This window comes from Chiloscyllium plagiosum, unplaced genomic scaffold (assembly GCF_037043375.1).
Source record: "Chiloscyllium plagiosum isolate Xiang-an unplaced genomic scaffold, Cpla_swu_hap1 HiC_scaffold_6, whole genome shotgun sequence".
Taxonomy (NCBI): domain Eukaryota; kingdom Metazoa; phylum Chordata; class Chondrichthyes; order Orectolobiformes; family Hemiscylliidae; genus Chiloscyllium; species Chiloscyllium plagiosum.
The window spans coordinates 3,192,315-3,217,682 of record NW_028270144.1 but is presented as its reverse complement, the minus strand read 5'-3'; the positions used below and the strand labels follow the sequence as shown (position 1 = coordinate 3,217,682).

Here is a 25,368-nt window from a genome sequence, read left to right as displayed (position 1 = left end):
TTCAGCGGGGCACCCCCTGTCAAACCTGGGGTGCGGAACCAAGACCACCGGAAGGAGCCGGCGGAACACATTCATAGGGGCACCCCCTGTCAAACGGAGTTGGGAGGTTGTTATTGTCGGGTGTTTATGTCGGGCGGTGTCGGTGTCGGTGACGGGTGAGGGGGAGATGGACGGCAGGCCGGAGGTGACCGTTATTGATGGCGGTTTGGCGACCGAGCTGGAGGCGGTCGGCTTCAAACTGCAGGTGACCGCGACGGCGATGGAACGTTCTGGAAAAACTCGGCGGCTCCGTCAGCGTCTGCGGAGAGAAAGCAGAGAGTGAAGGTTTCAGGTCCACAACTGATTGTAGCGAGCATGAGGTTATCCAGTATTTACTGAAGGGATGGGGGGGGGGTGGACCAAGTCAAAAATCACACAACACCAGGGTATAGTCCAACAGGTTTAACTGGAAGCACTAACTTTCAGAGCGCTGCCCCTTCATCAGGTGGTTGTACTGAGGGTGGGCTGCGGATGAAGCCCAGAGAAAGCGAGAGCAGACTGTGGGTAAAGGTCAGTCTGGGAGAATGAATAGAGCTGCTAATGGAGATGGTTAGGAGCCGATAATGGGATGGTTGTGGGATGGTAGCCCTTGGGATGACAAGGCTTGGTGTCTAGGGTTGGGGTAAATCAGAGGAGGTGGTGTCCGGGCCCTAAAGTATTGAACTCGATATTGAGTCCTGAAGTTAAAAATCACACCGCTAGGTTTATTTGGACGCGCTAGCTTTCAGAGCACACTGAAAACTAGTGCTTCTGAGCCAACTTGTTGGAATCTAACCTGGTGTTGTGTGTTTTTTTAAAACTTTGTTCACCCCAATCCAACATCGGTTCCTCCACATCATCGAGACCCGAAAGCTGCAGGTTTCCCGAGTGGAAAATGAGATGTTGTTCTTCCAGCTTTGCTGGAGCACTGCAGCCAGTCCAAGACAGAGATGTTGACCAGGGAAACATGATGGTATGTTAAAGTGGCAGACAATAAGAAGCTCAAGGGCATTGTTGCACACAGAATGTAGGTGTTTCACAAAGTGGTCACCCCCTAGTCTGCGTTTCATCTGCCCAATATAGAGGAGACCACATTGTGAGCAGCGGATGCAATAGACTAGATTGAGTGAAGTGCAGGTAAATCGCTGCTTCATCTGAAAGTTACGTCCAAAATCTTGTTTAGTGAGAAGGGAGGAAGTGAATAAACAGGTGTTATACCTTCTGTGAATTGCATGGGAAGGTGCTGTGGGCTTTTGGGGAGGTGTTGGGATTGGAGAAGGAGTGGACCAGAGTTTATCACAGGGAACTTGGGAGGGGAGGGGAATGTGTGTCTGGCTGCTGTTGGAGGTGGTGGAAATTGTGGCTCATAATCCTTTTGCAGGAGGATGCTGGTTGGTGAGGGTGATTGAGACTGTCGCTGTTCTGGGAAGGAGGAGTGAGGGCTGAAAGTGTAGGAGATAGGGCCTTCAGCTGTATCTGACCCATCAACCACACTGGTGGGGAATCCTTGGTTGAGGAAGAAGTGGACATATCAGAGGCTCCCAGTTGAAGTTGACACCATTGGAACAGATGTGATGGAATGGAGTCTTTACAGGAAGCAGGAGAGAGACACTGGGGAGATGAAGCGTAGTCTGGGTGACTGCTTTGCACAGCACCCAAGTTCTGTCTGCAAAAATTACTCTGACCTTACAGGTGCCTGCGATTTCAACACTACTATGTTCTCAGGCCAACATCTGGTTTGGATTTGCTGCAGTGTCAATGAAGCTCAGCACAAGCTGGAAGAACAACATTGTATTTCCTGCTTGGGAACCTGCAGCCTTCTGGATTCTTATCAAATTCAATAATTTTAGGGCCTGAGCACATCCACATTGTCCTTACCCAATCCCCACACACCAGACCCTGACATCACATGGGCTGCTATCACAAACAGCCCAATAAACTAATGGCCCCCACTAGCCGCCATTCATTCTCCCAGGCTGACTTTTACCGACTCTTTGACTGCCCAACTTTTTTCTTTCTGGGCTCCATCCTAACTACATATACTCCTTCCTCCTTCCCCCACCCTTTCAGTTGTAGCAATTGCTACAAAACCTCATCAAGGGTAACGAGGGACAGGTAATACATGCTGGCTAGCTAGTGACACCCACATCCCACAAATTAATAAAAAACTCTGATTCTACCCCCTTGATGTAACTTGATGTCTGCCCATGGTTATCTTTGAGCTCTTATAAACACTTGCATCTGAATAACTATTCCAACTGGATTCCCAGAGACTGAAGAAACAGTCATTTACACAGTCATGACTCTGTGTTGAAGCAAACTTGCCTTTGATCACTTCAACTGAAAATGTTTCGGGAAAGCATGTCCCAGCCATTGGCTATGTCCCAAAGATTGCCCTATATGATTGTGGTTGTAAGTTTTCTGGCTGAGTTGGTAGATTTGTTCTCGGACGTTTCATCACCATGCGAGGTGACGTCATCAGTGAGCCTCTGATGAAGTGCTGGTGTTCTGTCCTGCTTGCTATTTATCTGTCTTGGTCTGTTGTGGTGGGTGATATCACGCCTGGTTCTTTGTCTGAGAGGTTAGTAAATGGGTCCAAATCAATATGTTTGTTAATGGAGTTCTGGTTTGAATGCCAAGCCTTTAGAAATTTCTGTGTGTGTCTTTGTTTAGCCTGTCCCAGGATGAAGGTATTGTCCCAGTTGAACTGGTGTCCCTGCGTGTGGATACTAGTGATAGTTGGTCATGTCTTTTGGTGGCTAGCTGGTGCTCAAGCAGGAAAGTAGCCACTAGGATACATGAGCACCAACTAACCACCAAAAGATATGACCAACTGTCACTAGTATCCTTACAAACAGACGAAGAGAGACACCAGTTCGACTGGGACAGGCTAAACAAAGACATGCATGGGAATTCCTAGAGGCCTGGCATTCAAATCGGAACTCCATTAACAAACATATCGATTTGGACCCCATTTATCAACCCCTCAGGCAAAGAACCAGAAGTGACATTACCCACCACAACAGACTGACAGAAAATAGCAAGCTGGACAGAACATCAGCACTTCATTGAAGGCTCAGTGATGATGTTACCTAACATGGTGATGAAATTTCTGAGAACAAATCTCCCAGCTCAGCCAGCAAGCTTACAACCTGAGCTGCAAATCTCCAAGATCTATTATACCTTCTAGCTTTCTCAATGACTCAGGGTTGACTCAGTCCATCTCCAAGTCATCAATCTGAGCATCTGCATGGGACAAGCCAACCACCTGCAGTGGTTGCGGTTACTGGATTTACTCTTAATTTCCCAACAGCTGTTAGAAGTAGGTTGAGATTTTAGCATTACAGAATTCCATTAATTAATTCCCATTGACCACAGAATTCATTGAACTAGCCAGGAAAGACTATCTCAGGCAAAACCCCTGCACCTGTGCAGTCTGGTGACATTTTTTAATTCATTCTTTGGATTCTGGTATCATTGACTGCACAGGCTTTTACTGCATAGTGCCCTTGGACTGCCTTCCATTTGGTAGCTAGACTCCCACAATGCCATTAGGGATTTAATGAAATTTTTAAAATGATATTTTGTTGGTGGTAGTTCAAAGAAGGCTTGATTCAAGATGTGGATGGATTGTCTTATAAGCAAACGTTAAACATATTTGGACTTTATTTCAGAGAATGAAGAAGAATGAGAGCTGGTCTCATTGAAACATACAAGATTCTTAAGGGACTTGACAGAATAAATGCTGAGAGAATTTTCCCCCTTATGGGAGAGTCTGGAACCGGAATTCTCAATTAATAAGTTAATCAATTTAAGACTGAGGGTTGAGAGTCTTTGTAACACCTTGCCACAGAGAGTGTTGTGTGTAATAAAGACTGAGAATGATTCTTGATCATTCGGGGAATCAAGAGTTATGGGGAAGAGGCAAGAAAGTGAAGGTGGAGAGTGTTGAATCGGAACCATGATCCCATTGAATGGTGAAACAGGCTCGTGGAGCCAAACAACCGACATCTGTTCTTATTTCGTATGGTCTCATTGAATAAAGGGAACTATGGAGCTATGAGGGAGGAGCTGGCCAAAGTTCAGTGGTGCAATACCTTAGCAGGGATGACCGTGGAGGAACAATGGCGGATATTTCTGTGTATAATGCAGAAGTTGCAGGATCAGTTCATTCCTAAAAGGAAGAAAGATCCCAGGAGGAGGCATGGGCGGCCGTGGCTGACGAGGGAAGTTAAGAAACATATAAAGTTAAAAGAGAAAAAGTATAACATAGCAAAGATAAGTGGGAAAACTGAGGACTTGGAAGCTTTTAAAGAGCAACAGAGGATTACTAAGAAGGAAATACGCAGAGGAAAAATGAGGTATGAAGGTACGGTAGCACAGTGGTTAGCACTGCTGCTTCACAGCGCCAGAGACCCGGGTTCAATTCCCGCCTCAGGCGACTCTCTGTGTGGAGTTTGCACATTCTCCCCGTGTCTGCGTGGGTTTCCTCCGGGTGCTCCGGTTTCCTCCCACAATCCAAAAATGTGCAGGGGTTAGGTGAATTGGCCATGCTAAATTGCCCGTAGTGTTAGGTGAAGGGGTAAATGTAGGAGAATGGGTCTGGGTGGGTTACGCTTCGGCGGGTCGGTGTGGACTTGTTGGGCCGAAGGGCCTGTTTCCACACTGTAAGTAATCTGTAAGGTAAACTGGCCAATAATATAAAGGAGGATAGTAAAAGCTTTTTTAGGTATGTGCAAGGCAAAAAAATGGTTAGGACTAAAATTGGGCCCTTGAAGTCAGAAACAGGGGAATATATTACGGGGAACAAAGAAATGTTAGAAGAATTAAATGGGTACTTCAGATCTGTGTTCACTGGGGAAGACACAAGCAATCTCCCTGAGGTAACAGTGGCTGAAGGACCTGAACTGAAGGGAATTTATATTTGCCAGGATTTGGTGTTGGAGAGACTGTTAGGTCTGAAGGTTGATAAGTCCCCGGGGTCTGATGGTCTACATCCCAGGGTACTGAAGGAAGTGGCTCAAGAAATCATGGGTGCTTTGGTGATTATTTTCCAGAGTTCGATAGATTCGGTGTCGGTTCCTGAGGATTGGAGGGTGGCTAATGTGGAACCACTTTTTAAGAAAGGTTGGAGAGAGAAAGCAGGAAATTATAGACCAGTTAGTCTGACCTCAGTGGTGGGAAAGATGCTGGAGTCTATTATAAAGGATGAAATTACGGCACATCTGGATAGTAGTAACAGGATAGAACAGAGTCAGCATGGATTTATGAAGGGGAAATCATGCTTGACTAATCTTCTTGAATTTTTTGAGGATATAACTCTGAAGATGGACGAGGGAGATCCGGTAGATGTAGTGTACCTGGACTTTCAGAAAGCTTTTGATAAAGTCCCACACAGGAGGTTAGTGAGTAAAATTAGGGCGCATGGTATTGGGGGCAAAGTACTAGATTGGATTGAAAGTTGGTTGGCTGATAGGAAACAAAGGGTAGTGATAAATGGCTCCATTTCGGAATGGCAGGCAGTGACCAGTGGGGTACCGCAGGGATCCGTGCTGAGACCGCAGCTTTTTACAATATATGTTAATGATATAGAAGATGGTATCAGCAATGACATTAGCAAATTTGCTGATGATACAAAGCTGGGTGGCAGGGTGAAATGTGATGAGGATGTTAGGAGATTACAGGGTGACCTGGACAAGTTAGGTGAGTGGGCAGATGCATGGCAGATGCAGTTTAATGTGGATAAATGTATGGTTATCCACTTTGGTGGCAAGAACAGGAAGGCAGATTACTACCTCAATGGAATCAATTTAGGTAAAGGGGCAGTACAGAGAGATCTGGGTGTTCTTATACACCAGTCAATGAAGGCAAGCATGCAGGTACAGCAGGTAGTGAAGAAGGCTAATAGCATGCTGACCTTCATAACAAGAGGAATTGAGTATAGAAGCAAATGGGTGCTTCTGCAGCTGTACAGGGCCCTGGTGAGACCACACCTGGAGTACTGTGTGCAGTTCTGGTCTCCAAATTTGAGGAAAGACATTCTGGCTATTGAGGGAGTGCAGCTTAGGTTCACGAGGTCAATTCCTGGAATGGCGGGATTACCTTACATTGAAAGACTGAAGCGACTGGGCTTGTATACCCTTGAGTTTAGAAGACTGAGAGGGGATCTGATTGAGACATATAAGATTATGAAAGGATTGGACACTCTGGCAGCAGGAAACATGTTTCCGCTGATGGATGAGTGCCGAACCAGAGGACACAGCTTAAAAATATGGGGTAGACCATTTAGGACAGAGATGAGGAGAAACGTCTTCACCCAGAGAGTGGTGGCTGTGTGGAATGCTCTGCCCCAGAGGGCAGTGGAGGCCCAGTCTCTGGATTCATTTAAGAAAGAGTTGGATAGAGCTCTCAAGGATGGTGGAATCAAGGGTTATGGAGATAAGGCAGGAACAGGATACTGATTAGGAATGATCAGCCATGATCATATTGAATGGCGGTGCAGGCTCGAAGGGCTGAATGGCCTGCTCCTGCACCTATTGTCTATTGAGAGAATTCCATGATTTGACTCAGCGACACTGAAAGAACAATGTTCCATTTCCAACTCAGGATGCTGAATGGTATGGAGAGAAACTCGCACAGGCTGGTCCCATGTATCTTCTGCCTTTGTCCTTCTCGGTGGTAGTGGTCATTGATTTAGAAGGTGCTGTCAGAGGAGCCTTGGTGATTTTCTGCAACCCATCTTATAGATTCTACACATTACTATTATAGTGCATCAAAGGTGTATGGGGTGGACTTTTGTGCAAATGGCAATCAAGAGAGCTGCTTTGTTCTGGATTGTGTCAAGCTTGTGTTGTTGGAACTGCCCTCATCCAGGCAAATGGGGAGTATTCCATCTCTCTCCTGACTTGCGCCTTTTCAATGGTAGACACATTTTGGAAGTAAGGAGATGAGTTATCCACTGCAGGATTCCTAATCTCTAGACTGTATTTGTATCATTAGTCCAATTCAGTTTCTGGTCAATAATAAACCCCAAGATGTTGATAGTGGATGATTCAACAATGATAATGTTATGGAATGTCTAGGGACAATGATTGGGTTCCTCCTTGTTAGATGTGTTTTTTGCCTAGCACTTAAATGGTGTGAGTATTACTTGCCATTTGTCAGCTCAAGCTTGGTTATTTCTGCTTTGGATCATGGGTTACTTCAGTATCTGAGGAGTCATGAATGGTGCTGAATATTGTGTAATCATCAGTGAAATCCCCACTTCTGACCTTAGGATGGAGGAAGAGTCTGCGATGAAACAGTTGAAGACGATTGGCCCTTACGCTATCCTGAGGAACTCCAGAGATATCCTGGAGCTGAGATGACTGACCTCCAACAGCCAGAAATATCTTCTCCTTTGTGCTTTGTATAACTCTAACCAGTGGCGAGTTTTCTCCTGATTTCCATTCACTGTAGTTGAGCTAGGGCTTTTTGATACCACACTCTGTCAAGTGCTGTCCTGATTGGTAAGGGCAGTCACTTTCACCTCAGTCTCTGGAAATTCAATCCTTTTTGACCAATTCTGTTTGAACCAAGGAAGTCAGGAGCTACGTGGCCCTGTTAGATCACAAACTGGCATCAGTGTGCAGATGCTGCTTGATAGCACTGTTGATGACCCCTTTCATCACTTTACTGATGATCAAGTGTAGACTGATGGGGCAGTAATTAGCCAGGTTGGAATTGTCCTGCTTTTTGTGCACAGGACACACCTGGACACAGTCAGGTAGGTCAGTATTCTAGCTGTACTGGAACAGCTTGACTAGGAATGTGGCAAGTTCTGCAGCATGTGTCTTTAGTACTGTTGCTGGAATATTGCCAGGGCTTGTTGCCTTTGCAGTATCCGGTGCCTCCAACCTTGGTATCACATGGAGTGAATCGAATTGGCTGAAGACTCTTATCTGTAATTTTGGGGGCCTATGGAGGAGGCAGAGATAGATTATTTATTCAGTGTTTCTGGCTGAAGAATGTTGCAAATGTTTCAGCCTTGTCTTTTGCACTGATCTGCTGGGCTTCCTCATTGTTGAGGATGGGGATATTTGTGGATCCACCTCCTTAAGTGAATTGTTTAATTGTTCACCATCATTCATGACTGGATGTGGCAGCTCTGCAGAGTTTAGATCTGATCCTTTGGTTGTGTTACTTAACTCTGTCTTTCACTCATTTTTTAGCACACAAGTAGTCCTGTTTTGTAGCTTTCCTCGGATGACATTTCATTTTCAGCTTTGTTTGGAATGTTTAGGTTGAGTGTGCATGTGTGCACTGCTTTCTCAGTACTTACTATGATCATTGCTTGCTGCCTTGCTGGATTTTTTTCTTTATTAGCACTAAGCAGGCATCGAGTTAGCCTCTAGTTGCAGAGTTGATGAAACCTTGAATTGAGAGAGAAAACAATGAGCCAGCCCCAAGCCCAGCCAACTATGAGGCAACATTAATAAAGGAGTGAAGGATGGAGCCAAGAGCAACTGCCTGAGCATGCCCCGACCTACCTGGAAAACCGCACAACAGGACAGTGCTCAGAAAGCTTTAGTCTGTCCCTCGTCCAGACTCTAACAGACAAATAAATTCTCTCAAGAGTCAAGGATTCCACTTTTACCTCTTTGCTGCTGGACTAGAAAAATTGCAATGGTAAGGCTTAAAATGAAATCTTATAAGTTTTCCACAACAATTATCATCTCAGAGCTTTGACGTGAGCTAATTTGATATGGAGACCTGCTATTTACACAAAACTAACCTAGAAGAAAGCACAAAGCTAGAAAAGATATATTAATGTAACCTATTATAAAAGAAACTTAGACAAAATAGTTTTATTGTGCATGGTTTTGGAAATAGCAGGTCAAAGGTCATTGATATCGTATTCAGAGAAAAACTGTATCCCCTGGAATAACTTTGTTCGGAGTGAGCAACTGTAGGAAGAAGTGTATAACCCTTGACTATATATAGTTCACCAACAATGGCTACCTGGCTCATATGGATTGATATACTCACTGGCAGTGATTTTTATTGTTCTGATTTGAACTAATAGCACAGTAGATGTAGATTGAATTGCATTCTTATAATTAATGCTTTTATTTGTAATAGGATGATCCATTGTGGAGTGCCAGAATATTGCAAACTAATCCACAGGCAGTCAAAACTGTGCACGCAAGGTAATAGTAGCTATTTTTGTTTTTACTTTTTTGAATATTTTGTTCTTTAGTTCAATGTTAGAAATGTAGCTTAATTGTTGCATTGTTGGAGTTGTGAACTTGGAAAGGACCTGACATCAGCAGATGTCTACACACATTTTATATTTTGTGAGGTATTTGTTACATGTGCATTAGGCTTCTCTACTTAACTGCCATGTCACCACTCAATGTGTTTATTTTATCAAATTTTCATTTTTGCAAAATAGCACACTTACCCTCACTACTTCTTTTACATGCAAACGTGTGGCAACCTTTGAAGCAGCACAGTAAGGGAAATCTGTAATTTCTTTTAAATGTCTCTGGAATCTGCAGTTGTTTTTAATGATACTTGCAAAGACTCTTTAATAGTTTGCATCAATTATTAAAGGATCCATTGATCGGGTGCTGGTTATTTGAATTGGATTTGTCCTGTTTTCATGAACAGAACAATTTTTCCAATTATTGTGGAGATGCCAGTGTTATGGTTGTATTGCAACATCTTGGTTAGGAATGCAGCAAGTCCTCTGTACTACAGTTTGGACAATGCCAATGTCTTCAGCTGTTTCTATGGTGAAGTAAACAGGATGTTCAGGCTGAAGGTGTTGCAAATGCCATTTGTGCTGTTGTGCTGCTACCCTATGTCATTGAGAATAGGGATAATTATAGCGGCATCTCCTCTTCGAGTTAGTTGTTTCCACAGCTGGATGTGGCAGGATTTGGAGCTTCAATTTGATACGGTGATTGTGGAGTTGGTTAGCTCAGTCTATTGTGCACGAGTGGATAGGAGTTGGTTAGCTCAGTCTATTGTGCACGAGTGGATAGGAGTTGTTTAGCTCAGTCTATTGTGCACGAGTGGATAGGAGTTGTTTAGCTCAGTCTATTGTGTGCGAGTGGATAGGAGTTGGTTAGCTCAGTCTATTGTACGCGAGTGGATAGGAGTTGTTTAGCTCAGTCTATTGTGTGCGAGTGGATAGGAGTTGGTTAGCTCAGTCTATTGTGCACGAGTGGATAGGAGTTGGTTAGCTCAGTCTATTGTACACGAGTGGATAGGAGTTGGTTAGCTCAGTCTATCGTACGCGAGTGGATAGGAGTTGGTTAGCTCAGTCTATTGTACACGAGTGGTTAGGAGTTGGTTAGCTCAGTCTATTGTACGTGAGTGGATAGGAGTTGGTTAGCTCAGTCTATTGTGCACGAGTGGATGGGAGTTGGTTAGCTCAGTCTATTGTACAAGAGTGGATAGGAGTTGGTTAGCTCAGTCTATTGTACGTGAGTGGATAGGAGTTGGTTAGCTCAGTCTATCGTGCGCGAGTGGATAGGAGTTGGTTAGCTCAGTCTATTGTACGCGAGTGGATAGGAGTTGGTTAGCTCAGTCTGTACATGAGTGGATAGGAGTTGGTTAGCTCAGTCTGTACATGAGTGGATAGGAGTTGTTTAGCTCAGTCTATTATGCGCGAGTGGATAGGAGTTGGTTAGCTCAGTCTATTGTACGCGAGTGGATAGGAGTTGGTTAGCTCAGTCTATTGTACGCGAGTGGATAGGAGTTGGTTAGCTCAGTCTGTACATGAGTGGATAGGAGTTGTTTAGCTCAGTCTATTATGCGCGAGTGGATAGGAGTTGGTTAGCTCAGTCTATTGTACGCGAGTGGATAGGAGTTGGTTAGCTCAGTCTATTATGCGCGAGTGGATAGGAGTTGGTTAGCTCAGTCTATCGTACGCGAGTGGATAGGAGTTGGTTAGCTCAGTCTATTGTACGCGAGTGGATAGGAGTTGGTTAGCTCAGTCTGTACATGAGTGGATAGGAGTTGTTTAGCTCAGTCTATTATGCGCGAGTGGATAGGAGTTGGTTAGCTCAGTCTATTGTACGCGAGTGGATAGGAGTTGGTTAGCTCAGTCTATCGTACGCGAGTGGATAGGAGTTGGTTAGCTCAGTCTATTGTACGCGAGTGGATAGGAGTTGGTTAGCTCAGTCTGTACATGAGTGGATAGGAGTTGTTTAGCTCAGTCTATTATGCGCGAGTGGATAGGAGTTGGTTAGCTCAGTCTATTGTACGCGAGTGGATAGGAGTTGGTTAGCTCAGTCTATTGTACGCGAGTGGATAGGAGTTGTTTAGCTCAGTCTATTGTACGCGAGTGGATAGGAGTTGGTTAGCTCAGTCTATTGTACGCGAGTGGATAGGAGTTGGTTAGCTCAGTCTATTGTACGCGAGTGGATAGGAGTTGGTTAGCTCAGTCTATTGTGCACGAGTGTATAGGAGTTGGTTAGCTCAGTCTATTGTACACGAGTGGATAGGAGTTGTTTAGCTCAGTCTATTGTACACGAGTGGATAGGAGTTGTTTAGCTCAGTCTATTGTGTACGAGTGGATAGGAGTTGGTTAGCTCAGTCTATTGTACGCGAGTGGATAGGAGTTGTTTAGCTCAGTCTATTGTACGCGAGTGGATAGGAGTTGGTTAGCTCAGTCTATTGTACGCGAGTGGATAGGAGTTGGTTAGCTCAGTCTATTGTACGCGAGTGGATAGGAGTTGGTTAGCTCAGTCTATTGTGCACGAGTGTATAGGAGTTGGTTAGCTCAGTCTATTGTACACGAGTGGATAGGAGTTGGTTAGCTCAGTCTATTGTACGCGAGTGGATAGGAGTTGTTTAGCTCAGTCTATTGTACGCGAGTGGATAGGAGTTGGTTAGCTCAGTCTATTGTACGCGAGTGGATAGGAGTTGGTTAGCTCAGTCTATTGTACGCGAGTGGATAGGAGTTGGTTAGCTCAGTCTATTGTGCACGAGTGTATAGGAGTTGGTTAGCTCAGTCTATTGTACACGAGTGGATAGGAGTTGTTTAGCTCAGTCTATTGTACACGAGTGGATAGGAGTTGTTTAGCTCAGTCTATTGTGTACGAGTGGATAGGAGTTGGTTAGCTCAGTCTATTGTGCACGAGTGGATAGGAGTTGGTTAGCTCAGTCTATTGTGCACGAGTGGATAGGAGTTGTTTAGCTCAGTCTATTGTGTGCGAGTGGATAGGAGTTGGTTAGCTCAGTCTATTGTGTGCGAGTGGATAGGAGTTGGTTAGCTGAGTCTGTTCTACATGAGTGGATAGGAGTATGTTAAACGTGAGGTGTCATTATCCACAAAAAAAGCAGATTCTGGGAATATCAAACAAAAGTGGATCAAGTTGGAAACTCTTAGCAGAGCTGTCAGAACCTGTGGAGGTAGGTGAGTTTCAGCAGCAGTTCCTGAATCTGCATTGGCAGTATGTATTTGACTGCAGATGCTGGAAACCAGATTCTGGATGAGTGGTGCTGAAAGAGCACAGCAGTTCAGGCAGCATCCGAGCAGCAGTACTGTATTTGGCTGTGGTCAAGTTTTTAGCTCAGTGAGCATTCCTGTGTCCAAAAAGGATTTCTGGAGAACTGGTGTGCAGAGAGTTTATTTGATTAAGATCCATTAATTATATTATATTTCCATTAAGTTAAGTTGTAGTCTTAATGGCTTTCAAATTGCTTTTGCCTTGGTTGTATAGTGCATAAGTGATGGCTGCTATTCATGTTACTATTGATGTCCTGTAATATCCTCCTGCCTAACTAATGTTCTGTTTTCATTGCAATCCCTTTAGCCAACATCTTTCCACAAATATTTTAATTTACTGTGATAAATGTTCTCCTCCTCTTAAATTTCTGCTTGTTCTGTCAGCCAGTCTGAGAAGACCTTAAATCCTTGATGGAGGTTTTTTTCCTTTTTCTGGAGGAGCTGACCAGTGGTGGACCCTGCCTTGTAGATGCATGTAAACATTCAGCATCCCCACCCAGGTGCTATTATTTATGTGCTGCTGCCAGACATTTCTACCCAGACAGTGAATGTTGGCAGGCTGCATTTATATCACAGTTGACTTAAATCACTCAGCACCTATCCTGGGACTTTATTTTGTATAACTCAGCAAGAAAGTACATGCATTTATATAGAATGATAGAATATAAAGGTTTATTAAATCACGACGGGCATGGATAGGGTGAATAGCTAAAGTCTTTTCTCCAGGGCAGGGGAGTCCAAAACTAGAAGGCATAGGTTAAAGCTGAGGGGAAAGACTTAAAAGGGACCTAATGGACAGCTTTTTCACGCAGAGGATGGTGCGTGTATGGAATGAGCAGCCAAAGGAAGTGGTGGAGGCTGGTACAATAACAAGGTTTAAAAGGCATCTGGATGGGTACATGAATAGGGAGGATTAGAGGAATATAGGTGAAATGCTAGCAAACTGGGACCCTAGGTTTGTTGACTGAAGTGATTGTGGACCTACTTTAATCCAGTGGTCCCACGATTGTCAAAATTGTCCAAGTTCAACATTGCTTGGCACAAAATTGACAATCTGACTTGGAAGAGCCACTGCGTAGATAGTGGCTGAATTGGAAAAATGTCTCAATTGGAATTGTTATGAACTTGAGAGATGCAGAGACTTTTTAATAATGTAAAATTCACTTTTCTGTCTGGTATATAAAGTGCTATTTTAGATCTAGCTGAACTATATTGTTGTTGATAAATAAATAATCTTGAATTTGACCTATGTGCAAATGAACTGGGATCCTAGATAGGGTTGACTTCAGGAAGCATAGCTAACACCACCCCCATATTTAGGCAAGAAGCATTGGAGAGAGCGTTGAGACAATTTACAAGAATGGTTCCAAGAAGGTTGGACTGTTCTCCTTGGAAAGAAGAAACCCGAGGGGAGATCAGACAGGTTTTCAAGTTCATGCACAGACTGGACCGAGCAGATGGGGAAAAGCTGTTTCCACTAATAAAAGCAAAAAGAATGAGAGGGCATTGTGTCAAAATGTTGTGCAAATGAAGCAAGGCTGATGTGAGAAAACATTTCTTTACATAACAAGTTGTTAAGATATGGAATGAAGTGCCTGGGAATGTAATTTAGGCAGATTCAATTGAGGCATTCAAGATAACATTGGATGATTACTTGAATAGAAATAGTGTGCAAGGATTTGGGTGGAAAAGCAGGAGATTGGCACAAGGCAATGATGCTTGTGTGAAGAGCTGGTGCAGGCACAGTGGGCTGAATGGCCTCTGTGCTGTAACAGTTCAGTGGTTCTGCAATCTGTGATTAGAAAATTATGGGAGGCCTTTCTGTTGTATCCACCTCTTTTGGTATACAGGAATGCACAGCATGTGGGTCAGGTACTTACCTACTTAAAGCATAGGCAGCATGAAATGGAAAGGATGGCTACCAACTTCCACCCTATCCTTTATGTATCCAGTACTACCCCCATTTCTATCAATATTTTGAATATAACCCTTTTTTAGTAAACACCATTACAACAAATTCATTCTAATCCTGCACTGCACCTCCAAGCAAATATCACCTTCCTAACCTTGGGCATTTCTAATGAAAAATCCATCATATTGTGAAGTTAATATGGCATTGCATATAGACTTATATTATTCAATTAGTATCTTTGTACTTCAAAATAGTTTTCAGAATTATTGTTTCACTTCTAGGTACCTTTCTAGTGGTGCCGATGTTATTACCACAGCCACATACCAGGCAACTCTGGCAGGATTTGTTAAGTATCTTGATTTAAAATCCGAGGAGGCAGCTCAGCTTTTACAGTCAGGTGTATATCTCGCCAAAGAGGCTGTTGCTGAGTTTCTCTCAGAATCCAGAAATTCTGGTACGTTTGCAGCTTTGGTTGGCATTGTATTTTTAACAACGTTCAGATTTGCTTTCAGACTTGGTCTTCACCCATATTGAAGCCTTGCAAGTATTTTTAAAAATAAATTGAGAAGCAAAATGTAAATCTATACTTCCCAGTCTATGACATGATGCTTTGAATTATTGCTTTGAGTTTGTAAATTCTTCATATTTTAATGACCAATGTTAGTGTGTAATTTTAATATGTAATTTTTGTCAAGTTGTTGGCACAGACCCGATGTATTACAAATTTGAAAACAATTCCTGTTCCCAACAGCTGTAAATGACAAGTGTTCTAAAGGGGATGCTGGAGTGAAGGCATCTGCAGACTTAGTGCATTTTTCATTGCAGATTGCAATGGAGCTGAAGGAATGGTTAATAAAACAAATGGGATCCTGGGTTTTCTAAAGAGGGACTTAGAGAATAAATGAGGAAGTTATGATAAGTTTATAGCAAACACAGAATTTGCCCTTGACTGGAGTATTGCCTCTATTTCTCTGGGCCAAGACTTGGAGATAAAAATGCATTAGAAGTGTTGTAAAGACTCCGGAGAATGGGTCCAGAGACGAGGAACCGAGAAACTAGAGCTGTTGTTCTTGGAGAAGAGACGTATGGAAAGAGATTTTGTAGACCTATTTAAAATTCATGGAGGGCCTGTGCAGAGGATATAGGGCAAGACTGCTCCCATTGGTCAGAGAACTGGCAACCAGCTGAGACCAATTCAACATGATTATCAAAAGAAGCAATGGCAGCATGAAACAAAGCCTTTTTTTCATAATGAGTGGTTAGGATCTGCAAAGCACTATCTGGGAATGTGGTGGCAGATTCTATTACGGCTTTCAAAAGAAAGTTGGATCGTAATCCAATGAAGAAAGGTTTGGTGGATTATGTGGAAAAGTTAGATGAACAATATAAGTTGCTTGCTGTTGCAGAGAGCTTGTATGAATGTAATAGGCAGAATGGCCTCTTTCTGTGCATATATTTTTGACAGCTATCAAAAACAGTGGAGTGAGGAGATCATCACTCTGAACAAGTTTTGTAATATTACAGAAAGAATTAATATGATGCAATTTAGTGGATTTGTCTTATATCCAGTAGATATTTCCAAGTTTTATTTTGTACTTGTTTACTTTTTCCAGTATTTTCTCATTCTTTTTTGAAAGCACTGATACATAACAGAAGTATTGTGTAAAGAATGTTCCTTTCAGTGCTTTGGTAAAGTGATTCCAACTTAGGTGTGTGTTTTAACGGTGACTGTCAGCAGGCTATTTGATTATGCAAAGCAACACAGCCAAGCCTGATCTTGTTGTAACTCAGCACATACATGCCCACTTTAGCAAGGGTCATATAGTAATGACAATGATTGGGAATAAAGGTTGTTTCTCCACAATGCTTAAGTGTGGTACCCTTGCCAATAAACTGTGCATAATTAACATCTCAAGATGGGGGTTGAGCCCAGGAATTTACTGATAAGAATAGCTAAGTTCTTCACAAGGTAGATTTGTTAGCCCTTTCTGCAAGTATTTTTATCTATATAATTAATTTTAGGTCTTCATGTTAACTTAATAATTTGATTAAAATATTTTGTGATTCTGAGAGAGGAGAAAACCTCTCATTGCAGGTTCCATTGGGCCTTATGGAGTTTTTCTGCATGATCGTTCTGAATACTCAGGAAATTATGTTGATTCGATGACTAAAGAGGTATTGGCTCAAATCTTGTATGATCTTATATGAATGACTGATAAGGTATTCAATTATCTGTATCTGTACAGGGTATTCTTTGATATATTCATATGTTGTATCTTTAGATGTTTAAGTTTGACAAAAAAGACACATATAATGATTATTGTACTGGACTAAAGGTTGTGAATTATAACAACTTGGGAAAGTGCATGTGGAAATGAAACCTGAAGTTCCTGCCTATGCCAAATGGGACTACAAAAGAGGTTCTGCATAGGGAGTACATACAGGTAGGGGCTAATTTGAAAAGCATGAGCTCAGCATTTGAGTCACAACCAAATTTGCATAAAGGTATAGCGTGATGAATGTATAATGCAAAAACTGATGTGGGAAAATGTGAACTTGACCACATTGATAGGAAATATCGAACAGCAGTATAATGGTAAAATGTAAAGTCACCATATCCTACCAGACCATAGGGCTGCTTTCTCATTAGAGAGACAACTGGTGGTGGCTTAACCTGAGGGTCACCATGCCACAGGCAAGGGGAAAGGTTGAGAAGGAAAGTCCTTCATGGTCACCTCAGCTCAGTGCAGGAATTAACGCATGCAATTGGCGTCAGTCTGCATACAAGCCAGCCATCTAACCAGCTGCATGAAAACTGGTTGTTAAATGATCAGTTATGAATGATGGAGCAGGCTCAATGGGTCAAATGGCCGACTCCAGATTTGAGTTTCTATGAATGCTGGTTGCCAACACTTGATTCAAATGTCTTAAATATGAGAGTTCTTGGCCAGAAAGAGACATGGATGCCAAACTGATACTTGTGTAACTAGTCTCTTTCATTCCTTAAAGGATTGAATCATTGTATTTGTTGTCCTAACATTTAAAATTTTGGGAGACTAAACTATTATTATGATAAAAATATTGTATTTTCTTTTTTAAAACATTTGTAAAGCTTAGTTCTGGAAAGGTAAATATTTAGATCAGCAACAGAAAGAATGGAAATCTAGTCAATATCTTTGCCTGATTTTACTTCCTTGGAAAAGTATAGACTAGTTGTATGGTGGTGTAATAGAAAATATCTTCTAAAAAGTGAAATTCAGTTAAAGTTGTATATAATTTTCAAATTTCACACATGCTTAGTGTTCACATGGAGAATTTTAAAATCATTTCATAAATGAATCCAATCTTTTGTTGCTTGTTACAGGAACTAAAGGCTTGGCATCGACCTCAGATGCAGTCTTTGATAACTGCAGGAGTGGATCTCATTGCTATGGAAACAATTCCCAGTCAGAAAGAAGGAGAAGCTCTGGTGGAACTTCTTAGGGAATTTCCTAACGCTAAAGCTTGGTTGTCATTTTCTGCCAAGGTACTGAGGTATAGTCTGAACCCGAAGAATTTGGCATATTGGACAAGGGTTCAGGAATGGATGCTGCCTTGATCGTAGGCACGCTCACAAGTAAAACAGCCATGGATCCCAGAGAGAGATAAGTCAAGGGGTTATTGGGCAGGATGTTTGCCTACCATATGGAGGAGGCTAGGGAGGTTCAGATTTGTTGTTTGTGTTGATAGGGAGGAGATGTATTATCTTCTTGGGTGCCTTCGATGAGAAAAGGCCACTCTCCAGAAATAGCACACCTCCCCCATGCTTCTGGCTGTGTTAAGAGCAAAGAGGGAAAAAAACAGGCAACCAGCTCCTTTTAAAGTGTGAGGGTAACTTGAGTTTTTAACAAAACAGCTCCCCTCCCCCCCCCCCCCTTCACTGTTACGGGGTAAATTTGGAAGTGGATGATTAGCAGTGTGCTGTGCACCTGACTGATTTTGCATCCAGCCCTCACCCCTCTCCTTCAGCCTTAGTAAGGACATGTAATATCCAGCCCACAGATACAATCGGGTAAAGGTCAAGTTCAGAAATTATGTTACAAAGTATTTCTTCACATAGGAGTGATGTCTGTGATGGTCTGTAGGTCAACATTTAGGCAAACAGCCCAGGGCTTGAGCCACGGATGAGACAATGAGTGAGGAATAAACTAGATCAGCTGAATGACTCTGACATCTCTTGTGAGGTTTATAATTAGAAAAATTGCACTTAAGTGTTTAATGCTTTTTATGGTTATGAATGTTCTTGGAATACTAAATGCCATTAGGATATTTTACACAGTAAAATAAAAGTGTCTGTTCTAACACTGCATCTCTTGTAAAGAAAGAATAGAACAGTTGAAAATAAAGACTTTTCTGTCATTATATCAAACCACGGCAAATTTATTTTGAACAATACTTCCTCCTACAGAAAAGCACTTTTTATAATGATTGTTTGAAAGCCTGGCTAAAAATTGTAAACTTTATTCGAAAATACATCTGAGTTCAGCCAAAGAAAGCTCGAAGGGGAGTTTTAACTCTGTCCATCTGCTGGAATTAGAGGAGAAGCAGAACCAACAAAGTTCTTACTCAATAACCATTGACTAGATTTCTATCCCCCAACCTCTGCCTAAGGTGTTGATGTTGAGTCTGGCCTAGGGGTCATCAGCTGCCACATAGTCATTAACAATCCATTTTATGGCAATAGCTGGAGCTGGGATTTCCCCCCTCAGGATCAGGAAGTACTGGCTCCATGGAAAGCCCTTTATTGGGTGGCTGGTAGTTCTGTGGGTGCAGGAGCATCTTGCAGGAGTGCTGGTTATTGCTGGGACATCAGACTGTCCCCATTGGAGCAGACACCAAGGTAACTGAGTGGAGACTTTATTTTTAAAACATTGGTATTGGGCTTAAATCTAGCCCCATACTTCCTAAAATCATTTGCAGTTCTAGTGACCCACTCTAGACAAATACCAGGGGTGCTTAGCTCAGTCGAAAAATCTCTGGCAAGAGAGGCATTGTGGAAAGATCAGTTTTCAATTGCCTGACTCACTAGTGCTGGTTTTAGGATCCAGAAGAATAATGAGGGCTGCTTCTGCCTGCACAATTTCCTGCGCTACTCCCAGGCCTTTCTATTGGATGCATTGGATTGCCCTCTGACCATCTAAACAGCCTGGAGATGGGCTGTGCCAAGATATGTGTAAAACAAGCTGGGCAATTATCAACAGGCTAATCTACAGTTAAAATACTCCTTCAATCTCTCATTATTTCACATACAGATTGCAGTTTTATTCTGAGAATTACTGGGACTGAGTATGAATCTGCATTGTAATTTTAACCTTCATTTCTAATCTTTATTTCAATCTATATTTCAGGATGGGAAATGTATTTCCCATGGAGAGAACTTTGATGATGCAGTGAAATTTCCAATTAAATCTGATCAGTTGGTGGCTGTTGGAATAAACTGCTGCTGTCCTGATATAATTAGTCCACTCCTTATGAGTGCCAATAAAACTAGGGGTACCAAAATAGGATGGATTGTATATCCCAACAGTGGCGAAACATGGAATCCTAATACACAGTATGTAATTTATTTCAACAACTACAGAAACAGTTTGTATAAGTAGTGACTATTTTTAAAACTAGCAAAACTTTTAATTCTTCTAAATCTCTTTCAGCAGGTTAGTCCTGTTTATTTGCTTGACATGGTGTGAAATATTAATTCATAGTTCTTCAAAACATTTAGCTTTAAGTTAGACTATTGATTTAAGTGCAATGCAGATTCTCAACCTTTAGTTTCCCAATCATAGTAATCTTTCTGATATTGCAAAGATCAATTACTATTCGTGGACATTAATGCGCAGTTGCAAGTATGATTAGCCATGAATGATTGGGAACGGGAGCTGAATTTTCAATGGTAAAGGTGGGTGGCTGTGACCATTCTTGGATAACAGTACAAATGTGTGCAAACAGAACTTAAACTGAAGAACCAAGTCACTTTCATTTCACTTGATGTTTCTCTAATCACTGAATAAATCAGCTTGCCAGTAGTTTAGTTGATGCCTTAACTCCTGTTAACTTGGTTCACTTGTTACAGCACAGCAGTGAACCCTTCTGCAAACTAAACCAAACACAGAAAAGCTCACCTCAGCTCGTAATCTGTTCAAGTGTGAGTGACAGAGAACTCCCCAAATTCCACTATTTAAAGAAAAATATCAATTTTATTCTTTAACTCTAAAAGTGCACATTAAACAACAACTATTTACAACTCTAAGCCTCCTTTCTCTTTAAGGGCTGTTATCTACCTCCAACTCTATAACAATATACTGATTTAATAAAAGCCCCTATTAAATTTACATCAACTTAATTTTTGAAACCAAACAGCGGCTGTCGTTGCGGCATCTGTCTTCTTTTGGCTGAAGATCTCCCTGGGTCATCTTCGGTCTTTTGTTGCAAAGACGTTTCATGTGAAAAAGGTAACTTTGATTGAGAGTGGTTTGATTAGCAGTCTCTCTAGATGGCAGTTTGTCACTCTGTTTCTGGCTAACTCTCAAAATGCTGGCTTTTTTTTAATACCTCAAGCATCGGATTGTCACATTGGTTTGATGTTGGCAAAACAGTAAAATTCAAATTTGATTGGGTTTTAGTATCCTGAGGCATAATTTAAACTGGTTAAATTCAAATGGTGGTCAAAACAATTGAGGTATCTAGTTTATAGCTAAATGTTACATATTTTCCAGTTTCCAGTGCACTGAGACTGCGAGTCAGTCACATGACAAGTGCCTGCAACTTCTCTGCAAAATATCTTTCACTCTCTGAAAGGTACAGTACACTACTTCAACGTCATAACACACTTTTAAAAACATGGGCAAATGCTACACAGAAGCGAGTCAATGTCCCATTAGTAGGTGTAAAACGGTGAAAGCTAATTTCTGCAAGGCACGGGGAATCAAACCATCCATAGGAGTGTGACTAACATCATTGAACCTCAGAAAATATCTGATTCAACCCAAATTTGCAAATATGTTAAACCTGAAAAGTGTTACAATAATTAATCTGGAATGAAGTGGATAGAAATAATTTATAGGAATTCACAATTGCATTTGATCTCACTTAGTTATGATTAATTAAGATAAAATATTGTTTCTGTTTTATAAGACACATTGTTGGATTATTTTCATGCAACTTTATATTTAGGAGACAGTGGCCAGAAGTTTAGATAAATGATGTGCTATGAAACTAAAACAGAAAATAACTTTTTATTCCTTTCTCTGTGTGCTGTATAATGCCGAGGCTATAGATTTCTTCATGTTGTGTTTCCAATAAATTATATTTCCAGCTGGGAGAGAAAACCAGTCAACAACCAACTTGCAAAGTTTGCATTGGAATGGAAAGAGCTTGGTGCTAAATGGATTGGTAAGTTTTTAGAAACTTGAGTTTGTACGAGTGTAACCAGAGGCAGTAACAAGAACAAATAAATACAAACAAAAGGCTGAAGTACTCAGCAGGTCTGGCTGCATCTGTGGGGAGAGGAACAGAGTTAACTTTGTGTCAAATATTACTCTTCTCCATGGGAACCCCATTGGATAGGTTTTATATTGCACTCAGCATTAACTTTGTTTCTGTTTCCAAAGATGCTGCCAGACCTGCTGAGTTTCTGCAGCACTTTGGTTTTTATTTCAGATCTTCAGCATCTGAAATACTTTGATTCAAATAAATGTTTTGTGTCTTTACTAATCATTATTAAACAAATTGCCATAGAATATTCTTGTATCTACCTCTTTTCCTTTACAAAGTTCATCTACAGGCATAAGCATAAGAGCACATACACTGATTACCAAACGATTCCACCTCTCTACATACCTCTCCAGCCTTTAAACTGAAAGGAAACAGTGCATCAACACTACATAAGCTCTCCACTGGAGAGTAGACCTGTATTTTAAAAGATAAGGTGTCTGCTTTATTCAATCTCTTCATTTTGTTTCTATTTCTTCTATTTATGCTTGTGTTTGCTACCTACCCTTTTGAATATATAACCTTTGGAACAGCTTAAAATATAAGACTGTAACAACTGCTAACTCCATATGTTAAGTAACAATCTGCCTTTAAATGTTGACTGTAACCATTTAACAACAAGAATTTTCATTTATGTAGCATTTTTAGTATATAAAATATGCCTCAAGATACTTCTCAGAAGTGTTTCAAACAAAAATGGACACCAAGCCAAATAAGGAGTTATTATATATGGTGACGAAAACCCTGGCCAAAAGGTGGACCTTAAAAAGTAGTAAGGACTTAGAGGGCCTTGAGAGATAACAATGTGAATAAAGTTCTGCCCTTCCCTTTTACAACACAGCTTCCAATGGGGACTAAAAGTTCACTATGCTGGTAACTAGGGATGATCATGGGAAAGCAAATAGTCATAGAGTCATACAGCACAGAAACAGACCATTTGGTCCAACTTACCCATGCCGACCAGATTTCCCAAAACAAAACTTGTCCCATTTGGCTCACATCCCGCCAAACCTTTCCTATTCATGCCCCTGTATAAATGTCTTTTAAATATTGTAACTATACCTGCATCTACCACTTCTGGCAGTTCATTTCATATTTGCACCACCCTTTGTGTGGAAAAGGTTGCTCCTCAGTTCACTTTTAAATCTCACCTTAAACCTAAGCCCTCTAGTTTTGAACTCCCCTACTTGAGGGAAAAGACCTTTGCTATTCACCTTATCTATGCCACATGTGATTTTATAAGCCTCTATAAGGTCACCTCGCAGCTCCGCACCAGAATTGATTATTTTTAAGCTACTGGAATTCTCTTAATCCACAAAGATTCCATATATTTTAAAATGTCTGTTTGATATGTCTCTTGAAGAATACTCCGAATCATTGTACTTAGGACACGCCTCCCTGATCCCAAGAGATACCACCTTTGAAATGAAGTATTAAATAAAGGACCTTCCTATCAATTCAAAAGTAAATCACTGTTGAAATGCTTGGGCATATGTATGCGTGCTATATGAATATGCAGAGCCATTTGTTCTATTCTGAAGTTGTTCCTTATTCATTATTAAACATGAGCTGAGAGATGGGTGCCCGACTAAAATGTGCATCACAGGATTCTGTCCCACGGCTACCTCATGAAGGAGCTAGTGCTTCCATATCAACCTGTTGGATTATAACCTGGTATTGTGTGATTTTTAACCAAATCTCTCAGATTGTTCTCCTTTGTCACTATTCATTGGGGTCAATGGAGAGCACTGGAGATCTGGACACTAAGCAAACTCTGCTTCCTGAATGTAAGGATCCTACAAATTAGCTTCAATATTCCCATCATTGCTTTGACTGTGATTACAAAATTCAGAGATGAGAGGATTATTTACTAATCTTAATAAACAACACCATCAGAGAATACATATGCTTGTGGATGAACTGAAATAGGCATTCCTTATATGAAGCAGTAATATTGTCTTAGCTATTATTTTTAGGTCTGTTTCAAATGCTGTACAACCCTTTGCAATCATGATGCTAAGCATAACTATTTTGTACCATCTTGCATGTTGACTAAATAGCTATATAATTAAGCTGGATGTTTCTTGAAGCATTGGATGCCTGAGCTTTATTTATAGATATGCAGTGAGGTCAATTCTTCAGTATTATTGAAAATACTGATCTGTTATAGGTGGCTGTTGCAGAACTACTCCAGCTGATATCGCAGAGCTACGAGCTACCCTAACACTGGATTTGTCACATGATTGAGCTTCGAATATTGGCAAGAACAATGTGAATGCTGTGGACATTTATTGCGACTAATTCTTCTGGCCTATTGTTCAACTCCAATTGTGTTGATCTAATCTTCAAATGGATGATAGCAGACTTTGATCTTTCAAAGTTTTAATTTGGAATGTCTCAAAAAGCTGATTTTTATAGACTTTGTAAATAGCATTTGATCAACAGCAACGATATTACTTAAAAAAGCTAGCTTTATAGTAATTTCCTTACTATATTTAAGCATCAATAGTTCCATGGAACAGCATTAATATTCCATGATAAACTGAATTGTTGTGGGAGGATTTATCACCATTTTTGAATGAGTGAGGTGTCAATTTTAAATATTAGATACTTGTTTAAAAATGGCAAACTAATTTCCTGACTAGTCAAGGAGTTAATAGCTTTGTGATATAATTGCTGTACTATGGCTCAGTGTTGCAATGGACAAAGCACTGTGTACTTTCAATGAATCTTCTGGAAATTTCAATGTAACTGATTTGATAATAAAATTTCAGTTTAGTTTGGCCTTGTATCACTCAGACATGTTGAATGAGGCGTTAATCCCCTAATTTTAGTTCCAAAATGCAGGACCAAGCAATTGCCCATTATAAAGACAGTGTTACCCAATTGTCCAAGGCATAAACCTTAATGGCTCTCTGCTGTAAGATATTGATATTTTTCTCTTGGAGGTGTTGACTTGCAGAACAAGACATTGACTTATTTAAGCAGTCAATGCACAAAACATTGAGGAGAGAACATCAACACTCTACCCAGGTAAGTTACAAAGTGGTCTCTGACAGGAGTGTGTAGATTTATTTAACAGAGCTGCCATCCTCAGCTAACAGCTGCCTACTTTAGGGCACGACAAGAATATCATATTGATAGAAGGTCCAATTGATGCACTGCACTGTTGTGCCATATTAGATACAGGATTAGGCAATCACTGTAGCACAGTCAGAAGATTATGGATTCACAATGTGCAACAAAAATAATAGGCCATTTGGCTCAATCAGACCATGTGAGTATAATAGATGCTTACACCTCACTTTAGCAATGCCACAATTAGTACCGAAGGTTCTTTTCTCTAGCATCAGCCTGCAATAATTATAAAAATTATTTAATTGTTCTGCCTCCAGCATTGAACAAGGTA

General features: G+C 41.2%; 1 protein-coding gene across 9 annotated transcripts; it reads left to right on the top strand.

Annotated features, from left to right (window-relative positions):
• Nucleotides 1–115: 115 nt before the first annotated feature.
• LOC122550427 (betaine-homocysteine S-methyltransferase) lies at nt 116–24,742 on the top strand. 9 transcript variants are annotated; one of them, XM_043691147.2, is made up of 9 exons: nt 122–244; nt 9,139–9,206; nt 14,714–14,886; nt 16,504–16,607; nt 17,797–17,958; nt 19,820–20,025; nt 20,829–20,920; nt 21,784–21,860; nt 24,130–24,742. In XM_043691147.2, exons 1-9 carry the CDS (start codon nt 167–169, stop codon nt 24,181–24,183), a joined length of 1,014 nt encoding a protein of 337 aa, XP_043547082.1. In that variant the 5' UTR covers nt 122–166; the 3' UTR covers nt 24,184–24,742. The 9 variants fall into 9 exon arrangements, 8 of the variants coding, with proteins under 8 accessions (XP_087843974.1, XP_043547082.1, XP_043547083.1 ...); XM_087987847.1 differs by lacking the exons at nt 21,784–21,860; nt 24,130–24,742 and adding exons at nt 8,383–8,685; nt 21,185–21,777 and having other exon boundaries at nt 161–244; XM_043691148.2 differs by lacking the exon at nt 20,829–20,920.
• The last annotated feature ends 626 nt before the right edge of the window (nt 24,743–25,368 follow it).